The sequence below is a fragment of the Ahaetulla prasina genome, chromosome 4 (genome assembly GCF_028640845.1).
Source record: "Ahaetulla prasina isolate Xishuangbanna chromosome 4, ASM2864084v1, whole genome shotgun sequence".
NCBI classification, from domain to species: domain Eukaryota; kingdom Metazoa; phylum Chordata; class Lepidosauria; order Squamata; family Colubridae; genus Ahaetulla; species Ahaetulla prasina.
The window spans coordinates 77800949-77813248 of NC_080542.1; the positions used below are offsets into that span (position 1 = coordinate 77800949).

The following is a 12300-nucleotide window of genomic DNA, read 5'->3' on the forward strand; positions in this document are numbered from 1 at the left end:
CTGCATGGATTTTTAATTTATCTAAGATATAATTCTTAGCTAAAAGGAAAAAAATGTTCCAATCTAACAAAAAGCAACCCTCCTTTTTAAGTAGATCACCTGCTGACAACATCAAGTATTTTTGCATATTCTTCACACAAATTTTTAAAAGCTTTTCTCCTGGTGGCTATATTGTAAAATAGATCTTCAACCTATGGAGAGAAACAACAGAGTTTAATACAAAGAAACAAAAAATTCAAAACCAAAGTAAGGGTTATAATACTATTTTATTGTAAAGCACAAGAAAAGGAAATTCTGCAAGCACACAGGGTGTTCACATAGTTTGTCTTGCTCCACTTAATCCTGCTCTGTCTTCTCTATTTGCCTTAATGTTTTTTAGGACCCCAGAATCCCTGCAAGGTCCAAAAAATATTATTTGAATGCTGTCACGAAGCAGCATATCACTGTATTTAAATTCAGCTTCTGCTTTTACATGAAACTTCTACATTAATACAAATATGAATTGCAATATACTATAAATATAAGATGATATAACCTAATTGAAAAAAGCTTCTAGTTATGGTGTAATAAAAAGCAGATTTTTTTCTATAATATTTGAGAAGTTTAATCCAAATTACACTCAGCATTGCCTCTCATATAGAATAATGGATTAAAGTAGCTATCACAATACATTTATACAATGTTTTTCTACTCACTTTTTGATTAAGTTATTACTTTTCAATATTTAGCATAAATATTCATAACTGAAAATATTCAGTTTTGGCTGCAATGCTTATATAATCTCATATGTTTCAGTGCTTAAATATTTTAGTATCTATGTACCTTTCTTCAAAATTACTAGCAAATATTGTTATATTCCTAAGATTTTTTCCAGAAAAGTTCTACAACTTTGTTTTTGTTAAATATTTTTATTGTTTTATATCACACATTCCATTTCTATGTTGAACAGTGTTTTCCAGATGTCCAAAGTGTTAACATACAAACATCATCATAATTTTAATCATATATAAACATATATGTGATATCAATCGTTATTGAAAAGTATACTATCTTCCATTATAGTATCGACTATATAACCATCAAAATATTTACTCATCAGTTTTTCTTTCTCATGTAGTCCATATTTCATATAAATCCACTCCTCTAACCTCTTTATCTGTCACAACCATTTATAGAATAGTTCCCATGTTATAAAATATTCCGAGTCTTCTTTTCCTTTGATTTTTAGGATTAAACTATCCATTTCTGCATGTTTCAGATTTTTTTTTTTTTATTATATCATCTATAGGGGTTTCTGAATTTTTCCAGTATTGTGCATATACAATCCTGGCTGCTGTTAGGATATAAATTAAATATGTGTTATCCTTATTATAGTTTCCTGGAAGCATGCCCAACAAGAATGTCTCGGGTTTCAAATCTATGTGGGGTTTTTTTGTCATAATTTCCAGCACATGCGTATTTTCTTCCAGTATTTTTTTGGGTTTGGGACACGTCCACTACATATGATAATATGAGCCTGGTATTTGGTTGCATTTCCAACATTTAACAGATTTATTGTTATACATATTCGCTAAACTTGTGAGTAATGGCATCTATAAAACATTTTACAGGCTTTCTTTATACACTGTTGACATTGTGAGTTTATGATCTCTATCCCATAATTTCTGCCACCTGTCCAAATCTATTGTATAGCCAAAATTCTTAGCCCAAATTATCATAGTTTCTTTTACTTGTTCTTCCTCCAATTAGTAATTCAATTTTTCATCTGTTCCCATTAGAATCTGGTCTAACTCATTTGGTTTGTTATAAAACCCCATACTCCTGCCTATCTTTTTCATACCTGATTGTATCTGCAACTGTGGCCACCATGATAGGTCAAACCCTAACCTTTCTAATTCGTTTTGTTTTTAGTTGTCCCTTTTCATTTAATATGTCCTTGTATCTTATAATTTTATTCATATTTATGATATTAGGATATATCCATGCCTCCATTATAGATAACCATACTGGCACTTTCAAGTAGTGTTGTTCTTTGATCTTGGTCCATGCTAGCATTAATGCATTTCTAATGTGATAGCTCTGGAAGTATCTGTGTATCTTGCCCTTCTCGTACCATAAGAAGCAGGGATGAAATCTAAATTTTTTTGCTATTGGTTCTGTCAGCGTGGCTTGGTGGGCGTGACTTGGTGGAAGTCACGTGACTGGGTGGGCGTGGCTATGTAACCATGGGACTGGGGGATCAAAAGACAGAAACTCACTAACAATGTCCTGCTGGAGCAGGGTTGGACTAGATGACCGCCAAGTCCCTTCCAGTCCTGGATTATCCTCTGAAGCTACGTCTAGTGCCAGGTTTGTACTCCTTCCTTCCTCTCTTCCTTCCTTCCTTCCCTGCCTCCATCCCTCCTATCTCTCTCTCTCTCAAAAACGAACCCTCCCCCCCACACACACCGTTTTTCCTCCCAGCCTATCTGAAGCCTGCTAGCCAAACCAAAAAATGAAGAGGGGGAGTCCATTTTTCCTCCCAGCAGGCTCCAGGGGAGCCTGCTGGGAGGAAAAATGGACTCCCCCGTTTTTTGGTTTGGCTAGCAGGCTTCAGGGACACGGACACACACGTTTTTTGGCTAGCACCCAGCTGAGCCATGTGATCATCAGAGGCTTTTTTTTACTTTTAAAAGCATTTTTTTAGCTGAAGAAAAAATGCTTTTAAAAGAAAAAAAAAGAACCTCTGATGATCGCATGGCTCAGCTGGGTAGGCGGGGGGGGTGGGGGTGGACAGGGATTTTTGTTACTGGTTCTCCGAACAACCCACCACCATCACTACCAGATCAGGCGATCCACTCCGAACCGGGAGCATTTCACCCCTGATAAGAAGGCATGCCTTCCCAATTGCAAATCATGACCTTCCAACATTAATAACCTTATGTTCCTCAGATTAACCCACTTTTTCACCCATGTGAGTGCTGATGCTTGATAATATAGTTCCCAATCTGGAAGACCAAAACCTCCTCTAATTTTAAGATCTTGTAACATTTTAACTTTTATACTTGCCTTTTTTTCTTGCCATACAAATTTTTTCCCTAATTTTATTAGGATCATCTGAAGCAGGTATAATAACCTCAGCAGAATATTCAGCTTGATTGTGGCTATTCTACCTAATAGGGACAATTGTAGACTTTGCCAATTTTCCAAATCCATTTTAATTTGTGCTTTTAGTTTGTCATAATTATCTTCTTTGAAAGTTGCATATCTTGCTGTTAATTGAACCCTTAGGTATTTGACTTTCTTTACAATTTGCATTTCATTGTTCTTGTAAGTGCTCTCTCTTGTTAATCTGTAAAGTTTTTAACCAATATTTTTGTTTTTTCTTTATTTATTTTCAAACCTGCAATTGCCCCATATTCTTCTACCTTTGTGATTAGTTTAGATCCTGTTTCCTGTGGTTCTTCTAAAATAAACACCAAATCATCAGCAAAGGCCTCTTAATTCTCATACCTTTTATTTCATTATCTTGTCTGACATTTCTGGCTAATAGCTCTAAAGTCAGTAAAGTCAGTGAAGATAAGGGACAACCTTGCCATGTGCCTTTTGTTATGTTGAAATTCTCTGTCATGTCACCGTTCATAATAACCTTTGCGGTTTGTCTATGGTATAGCATTTTAATCACGTTGGTAAATTTCTCTCTAAAGTCCATATATTTTAATTGCACAAACATAAACTGCCAACTTAAATTATCAAATGTTTTCTGTGCATCCAGGAAAATCATAGCCATTTGCTTTCCTGAATGTGTCTCATAATATTCCAGTGTATTCAGAATCATCAGCATATTATTTTTGATTTGCCTCTTAGGTAGGAAGTTATTCTGGTCTGTGTGTATGAAGTCATTTAAAAATCTTTTCAGCCTTTCTGCAATTACTGAAGCATAGATTTTGTAATCTACATTAACAATGATATTGGTCTGTAATTTTTTATTTGTAATAAATTGGAATCTTCTTTAGGTATCAGTGTTATAATTGCTTCTGTCCATGTATTAGGGATCTTTGCTTCTGACAATACTTTCTTGTGGATTTCAAGCATGGATGGACCTAAGATCTCTTGTAAGTGTTTATAAAATTCTGCCGGTAGGCTGTTCTGTCCCCCCAACCACAATCAATTAGAAACGCAAACTGACTAGATTTGCCAGCAATTTATTCTTGCCAAGTCCTCTTATCTATCAGAGCGATTTCAGTCTGAGCTGGAACAATCCTAAAGTTCAGAAGGAAACGAAACAGAGTCCAGGAGCCAAAGTACAGCCAATGTTTTCAACAGTCAATTGTTTGTTTGTCACAAGAATTATAGGCAGCCCCTCCTGCTTTTATATCCTGTGGGATGTGGCTCCATGACTCAGCATTCTCTAGGCCTGCCCCACTTTCTTTTGATGTTGCCGTCTCTCCTGTCTGCGATACCGGGAGTCCAGCCACGACTGATTGTCAGCAGCTGGGTCTTGAGGCATGGCCTGAGAGGGAGGAAATGAAAGAGACAGAGGCCTCGTCATCTCCTCCACCTGGCCTGCCTCTGAGACTTGGAGCGGAGCCAGAGAAGGAGGCTCCGCAGAAGGAAGCCCTGTCGGCTCTTCCCCCTCGCTCTCTGAATCACTTTCTGCCAGGAGGCCAGGTTCGGGGGGGGGGGGGGGCAAAGACACAACACAGGCCATCTAGTCCTGGTGTCTTTTTTTTTTCTTGCCTCTTAATTGCTTCCATTAACTCCATCATTGTAATTCTTTCATTCAACATTGTTTTCACTTCATCCGGCACTTTGGGTAGGTTTATCTTCTGGTATGTTTTCTTTGCTATATAATTTTTCATAAAATTCTTTTATTATTTTTTTCTTGTCTTCATTTTTGTGCCGAATTGTACCCATCTCGTCTTGTAACTTTTGTATCAATTTCTTTTCTTTCTCTTTTATGTGTCTGAATGCCAACCATCTCCCGGCTTATTTGCATTTTCAAATAAGTTTTGTTTAGCTGCTTTGATTTTTTGTGCCAGTTCTTCTTTTTCTAAAATATTTAATTCATGTTTTACTAGTTCCATTCGGTTTCTGCCATTTCTTTTTTGTGGGTCTCTCTATAATTCCAATTCCAGTCTTTTATATTCTTCTTCTAATTCCTTTCGCCTTTTCTTCTTCTCTTTAGTTTTCCTTCCTATATAGGAAATTACTAATCCCCTATGCTAATATGCCTTAGCTGTATCCCATACATTTTGTAGGGACGTTTCTCCATTTTTATTCTCTTTGAAAAAGAACTTCATTTCCTTCTCCATTTTCTTTATAAACTGTTCCAATGCTGACTACTTTAATGTCCGTCTTGGTTTCCTTGTTTGACCTTTCCGTTTTACTTTTATTGGATTATGGTCTGCCCAGATATTTAACTCCACATCTACTTCTTGTATATTCTCTTGCAGTTCCAGTGACATCGATGTCATGTAAATTCTCGACCATGATTTATGCATATTTGAATAGGAAGTATATTGTTTTTTCTCTGGTTGTAATTCCCTCCAAGCATCTTTAATTCCTAGTTCCTCTTTCATTTTAAAAAAGGTCTTTAGTAAGGTTCTCCTAGCTTTTCGATTTGTTTTGCTACTTTTATAATCTAATTTTGCATCAACAATTGAATTAAAGTCTCCCACAATACAGATTTTATCATATTCTATTTCTGTAATTTTTTTCTGTAATTGTTCATAAAAAGCTTCTCGGTTAGTATTTGGTGCCTATATTACTGTTAATAATGTCCGTTTATAATTCATCATTATTTCCACTATCAAAATTTTCCTTCTTCATCCTTATAAATTTGTTTTGATTTTATGGATCCTTTGATATAGAGAGCAACCCTTCTTTTTTTCTATTGTGCCAATGAGGCGTATAGCTTAGGGTTTTCCAATAGTTTATAGTGGCTTTCAATTTTTTTAGTTTATTGAAAAAAAATTTCCTTTTCATTTCCAAATTCAATCCATTAACATTGACTGACATTAAAGTAGTTTCTTCTCCCATCTTTTTACTTATAGATCAGTCTAGCAGTTCTAGTGGTTCTTATTTCTCTCTTTTCTTTTCCTCTAGCTTCTTCCCATTCTGCTCTTTCTTTTTGTCCCCTTTCATTCCCTTTTAGCTGTAATGGTTCCTCTTCAACCAATACTTCTTCTATTATAACCTATTTTCTCTCTCCTCTTCCTCCATTCCAAAGTGTTGTTCATCAAATTCAATTGCCTTATCTATTGAGTGTAATCTATATCTTTCTTCATGCCAAATCACCAATAGACCTTCAGGTATCAGCCACCTAAAATGTATGTCATATTTAATCAATTTTCTTGCGACAAATTGGTATTCTCTTCTTACGTCTCGTACTCTTTTTGGTATCTGTTTTAGAATTGTTATTTCTTTTTCTCTATACACCATTGGCTTTCCTCTAGCTTTTTGAAGTATTTCCATTCTGGTCATTTTTTTCAGGAACCAAATGTGTACTTCTCTGGGGAGTCTATTCCTCCTTACATAGCCTGTACGGATCCGAAAGGCTTCATCCATCTCTGATAATGCCTCCTGTTTGTTCACTTCGAAGACTTCAGTTAACAAGTCTGCCATTTTATCCAGTTCTTCCCCCTTCTCTTCTTTTATATTTTGAAATGTTAGGAAGAATTTAGCTTTTTCCATCTCTAGCAATATTATAGAGGCTTCCAGGCTCTTATCCACCTGAGTTAATCTGTGGTCCATTTCCAACACTGTTTTCTCGGTTTGTTCTGATTTTTCCTCTACTTTTTTAATTCTTTCTTCATTCTTTATCATTATTTGTTGGATATTTTCCACTTTATCGTCCATTTTTTGTATTCTTTCATATTATTTGGTCATTGACTGCTGTATTAATTGGAATATTGTTTTTGTTCCTGCCTGCATTGTGTTTCTTTCCTGCACCAGAAAATTATCCAAGGGTCTCTGGCTTGACGGACTTGGGGCAGCAGATGGTGTTGCTGAGCAGGGAGTAGTTTCCTTCATCTTTCAATATTAACATATAGAATATACAATAACACACTTCCAAGTATTACACTATTCCCTCCCAGTTGTCACCCAACTGCAATAAACTTTTTGTAACACTCTCACTACTAGATTCCCCTATTCATCTTATTTCCACTTCTGTTCAAATAGACTATAATGTTATCAGTTCAAGAGTACTTTTAAGTTTATTTTTTCCACCCTTTTTTCTTTTTTACAACATTATTGTGTAGAAATTATGTAGAAATAGAAAATAAATATGAATACTAATTAGTTTTCTAAAGTCCATGGGGTCCAAAATATGTCTCTCACAATTTATTTTTTTTTAGTAAAAAAGTTTTATTTCCATTTTCCAACAACCTATTCAATATACAGTCTCTTATTCAACATTAGTCATTAACTTTCATTTGTTACTTATTCGGACCTGCCCAGCTACCACTTCCTTCCTTAACAAACCTTTACTCCTCCCTTCTCTACTTTCTTCTACTTTCTTCATCCTTCCTCTCCTTCGCTTTTCTACATCCTCTCCTCCTTCCCTACTCTTCTCTTCCACCCTTTCTAACCCTCTCTTTCCCCTTTCTTCTTCCTCTCCTTTCCCCCTTTTCTACCTCTCTCTTTCCTACCTACTTTCTTCCTTCACTCTCTCCTCTCCCTTTCCATTCCCTTCTGAAATGACAGCTGAGCAGCCCCGATTTCATTTCAAATTATTTCTATTTCTTAATTACATATCTTCAATCATTCCTTTACGTTGATCCTTCATCTCCCCCCCCTTCCCCCCTCCCACCCCCCAAGACTTCCCAGAACAAAGTACAGGGTATAAGATTAACAATCATAAATTAAAATACAACATAAGTCATAATCCATAGTCACTCTAAGACCTCAACTCCCCTTCCAGAAACAAAAAAGTACATTCTTCTTCCAGTCCATTATATATCAGTCCATTCCACTCCTAAAATCTTCAGAATCTTCCAATTAAATTAGTATTTCCAGTTCATCAATAAAATACATAGTTTTTAATATCCAATCTTCACCAATTAACACCAAATATATATCAATCCATTCCACTCCTGAAGTCTTCAGAATCTTATAGTTTTTAATATCCAATCTTCATCGATCAAGACCAAGACGATATTCCATCTTCCAGTATTCATCAGAAATTCTTTTATAATATACCTTTCTTCCTTAAACAGTCTCCCAAATATAATTCATATTTCCAGCTTAAATTCTTAAATTTTTATCCAATCTCCAAAAATAAACAATATTCTATCTTCTCATATCTTTAATATCACTTACATAAATCAAATAACATTGCTAATATTAATATTTCTTCAATTTACCTTACATCTGTCAAATAACATTATTAAAATTATAACTTATATCCAAAATATATCAATTATAACAATTAAATTCTATTTAACCAAATACCAACATTACATCCATAAATTTTTCTATCTGTCCTCCAAAAGTTAAACAATATTCCATCTTCCCATTCCTTTATACCTCACATATATCAAATAGTAACACCTTATACCCAAAAGAAGTCAGTTGTAAAAATTAAACCCTACATATATATATTAAAAAAAAATACCATCAAAATCACATCTTAAGCATTCTCCTTCCCCTTGTCTTCTATCTTACACATTTTCCACAATCTGCTCACCAATCAGCTTAACATCTAACAATAAAGAATTTCCAATCTTTAATATATTGGTGTAAAATCTCTTGTTTAAAAACTTATTAAGAAAAGATAAGCCTCCAAAAGTTCCTATAAAAAAAAAAATCCATATTTGAAGTGAAGAAGTTTCCAAGATTTTAGTAGTTAGTTCTGTTTGCTTAAGAGCCATTCTTAAACTGTAAAATCTACCAAAAAGAGGGAAAAAAATTCAATAAACTTTTCTTCTTAAACATTGTGATAAAGAAAAAGGTAAAAAGAAAAAAATCATTAACAGTTCTTATTCATTCCATTTAAAAAGTAGCTTGTTATGTTCTTCTCTTCCTTTGTCCTTTTATAGTTTCACTTTCCTTTGTATATTGCAAACGCCATTTTAAATCCACTCAAGTTGAAAGTTAGTTCAAAGGAAAGCTATTTAAGAGCTGAAGTTAAGATTTATTACTTGCAAATTCTTGCTAGTCCTCCTACTTTGTTCTGTCTGTGTTGAGTTCTCTTTAAAAATAAATCTTGGCATAGAGATGGTCGCGGCTTCTCGTTCTGTATAAACAGAAGCACCCTGGGCACAGAGCTTCGTCAGGCTAAAGGGGAGCTCTCACCCTTCGATCCCCTGGTTAAATTCCAGGGGCTCCCAGGGAGCTCTACCCAAACCTGACCACTCTTCCCTCCCCCTTCTCCCGGGGGAGAGAATGCCAACCGTTTGACAGCCCATTTACGCTGTCAGGACGGTTTGACGAAACCCAGGACAGACAATCCCAAAGGAACGTCCACGAAGCCTGCGTTGCCAGCGGAAGTCCCATCTCACAAATTTTATAAGGCAAACCAAAATATCTCTCACAAGTTGTCTTTAATCCTTCTTCTCTTCCTCTTTGGTGAATAGGCTATCAAAGTTTATTTGTAATCCACTTAGGCCCACATGTCCCCAGCAATCTTTCACAGTGTCCCAAGAGTTCTTGTATAACTATTTTAGTTTCTTCTTTTCTTCTCCTTCTACAATTATAATATCAAAAATTAATTCCATCAATGTAATTTATACATTGTATAATCCAGCCCAATTTGGCAAGTCTTTATAATTTCCCAACTTCTAAGTTTTAAAAGTCTTAAATGGAAGCAGGAAAAAACAAAGAAAGTGGGGAGGAGTCCAAAGATATTTAATTCAAAATGTTTCCAGTTGCAGCCTGCTTACTTATTTATTATCTGCTAAAGCCAGAGAGCTGCTGATTTTGCAGTGTCATAGCTCTTCCACTCTCTGTTCCAGGCTTCCAGACTAAACAAGTTGCAGGTGTCAGAAGATTGTTGTTTCATTTATTGTAATCATTTGCTGTATGTAATCCACATCCAAGATCATGTCTATTCAGAAGTCCTTTCTCTCCTTAAATACTTTCTCTGCCAGCAGATGGCACATTTATTCTGTTTCCTCTATTTTAGTCCCGTTCTGTATTTTAAAGCTTAAAGTTTTTCCTTTTTACAATCAAAAGTTTCCAAATTTTAATAAAAAGGAGACTACGAAGCTTCATCCCCCATAAAACCTTAGCCTCTTCTATTTCTTCCACATTTTCTTGTATTAAAATAGTAAATTTTTCTATGTCTTCTTTATTAATGACTAAAAGCCTTTTCGCCACAAAGTCCAGAGGTGGAAAGTCTCAACTAAATCCAAATTGAGGGAGAGCCAAGTCTTTTCTTTTGAAGCAGAGGTCAGAAAAATCTCACCTAGAACAAACACACACATCTTCTTTTTACTTTCAGGTCTGGCTGCCGGGGCTTCTGACAGCTCATAATGGCCATCTATCACTCCTTGCGGGTCTGAGAGGTTTTTCTCTGCTCCCAAAGGGATTTGTGGACTCCCTGTGATTCGCAGGCACTCTTCTTTACCAACCCCTGCAGGGCTGGCTAGGGCCTCTATGGACCCTTGGGCAGGGAGATTTCAACGTTTTCCACAGAGTTCTGTGGAATTCCATTGTATAGCCTTGGCTAGCTAGCCACACCCCTCTTTTCTCTACAACTGATTTCTGTTTACAGTTATCTTTCATCATATCATTGGAGTTCAATATTGAAATGTATTAGATCATTTCCCACATTTTTTCTGCTGCTATTTTAACTATTATCCTACACCAGATTTGCACTTATTATGAAATCTCACTATTATTTATAAGGTCTATCTTGAATTATGAGTAAAACAGCAGTTAATGAAATAAATACAGCATGCATTTTAACATTCTCTCATATTGGATCCTCCAGTATCACTGTCCTGCAATGTTTGCGCTAAAAGTTTTAGGGTGACAACACTGTGACAGATAAACAAGATGTGTATATGCATACATACAAATGTAATGGGAGAAAGTAGAGTGTGTCATTTTCAGTTGAGACATTATTACAAAGTCCACAAAGTACTACATGCATTTTGTATTTGAGATATTTTGTGCTAGAAGGAATTATTCAGAAATTAGGTATTAATTCAAGTGTACCTGAACTATTTATTTATTTTATTTTTATTTATTTATTTATTTTGTCACAACAATATATGTAACTATCATACAGAAAGGTTATATAGTATATAAAGGTATAGAAGAAAAGAAAAACAATAGGACAGGAACGGTAGGCACGTTTGTGCGCTTATGCACGCCCCTTATGGTCCTTTTAGGAATGGGGTGAGGTCAATAGTAGAAAGTTTTTGGTTAAAGCTTTTAGGATTATGAGAAGAGACCACAGAGTCAGGTAAAGTATTCCAAGCACTGATGATTCTGTTACAGAAGTCATATTTTCTGCAATCTAGATTAAAGTGGTTGACATTAAGTTTAAATCTATTGGTTGCTCTTGTATTATTGCAATTAAAGCTGAAGTAGTCTTTGACAGGAAGGACATTACAATAGATGATTCTATGAGTTAAACTTAGGTCTTGTCGAAGGCGACGGAGTTCCAAGTTTTCCAAGCCCAGGATTTCAAGTCTAGTGGGATAAGGTATTTTGTTGTTTACAGAGGAATGGAGAACTCTTCTTGTAAAATATTTCTGGACTATAGAAGGATCAGATTCTTATAAGGCAAGGGTGTCAAACTGGCGGGGTGCGGGTTGGATGTGTCATGGGCAGGCCACACCCATCCCAGTTCTGCAAAGGGAAAAAATGTCACTATATGTCACAGGACACCAATGTGACGCAGCGAGTTTGACACCTGTTCTATAAGGGATCCACAAATCATTCTTTTCAATATTATAATTTAAAAGGCCTGTTACTGAAAGGGGATACTCCTGTTATTATAGGTTTTCAGCGATAACAGCTACTTCAAAAAACATGTTTGAGGTTAACTACAGCAAGTCCTCCATTCCCAGCTGTCTACTATGATGCATTCCTGCTGTGATAAACTACAATAAAGTTAGCATTGGAGTATAAAGATATTGGACAAGGTGACTGCTCCAAAATTTTAAACATTTAAAAATGGAAGTAACATACTGTGATCTGAGTTCCTTGGTTTCCAGCACAAGGTTTTGGAACATTCTTCAGTTTTCCATCACAGTAATTTGCCCTGATAGTAAAACAAAACAGAGTTACCTCTCCAGGTTTCAAGAACAAGTGGAGACCATACAACTTTCACTATTGCTACTTTCTAATCTTTAAGGCCAAAAA

General features: G+C 35.6%; 1 protein-coding gene and 1 long non-coding RNA gene across 6 annotated transcripts in view; one reads left to right on the forward strand and one right to left on the reverse strand.

Moving 5' to 3' along the window:
* Nucleotides 1-12300, reverse strand: part of MLH1 (mutL homolog 1) — a 122413-nt gene that overhangs the window by 96239 nt on the left and 13874 nt on the right. For all 5 annotated transcript variants that reach the window (XM_058179873.1, XM_058179876.1, XM_058179874.1 and 2 more), the window contains exons 5-6: nucleotides 12127-12199; nucleotides 100-191 (exon numbers count right to left, since the gene is read on the reverse strand). In XM_058179873.1, the coding sequence (XP_058035856.1) occupies nucleotides 100-191; nucleotides 12127-12199 (165 nt within the window). The remainder of the gene's footprint in view (nucleotides 1-99; nucleotides 192-12126; nucleotides 12200-12300) is intronic.
* The window catches only part of LOC131196715 (uncharacterized), a 49681-nt gene that overhangs the window by 12058 nt on the left and 25323 nt on the right, over nucleotides 1-12300 (forward strand). The gene's annotated exons all lie outside the window — the stretch shown is intronic.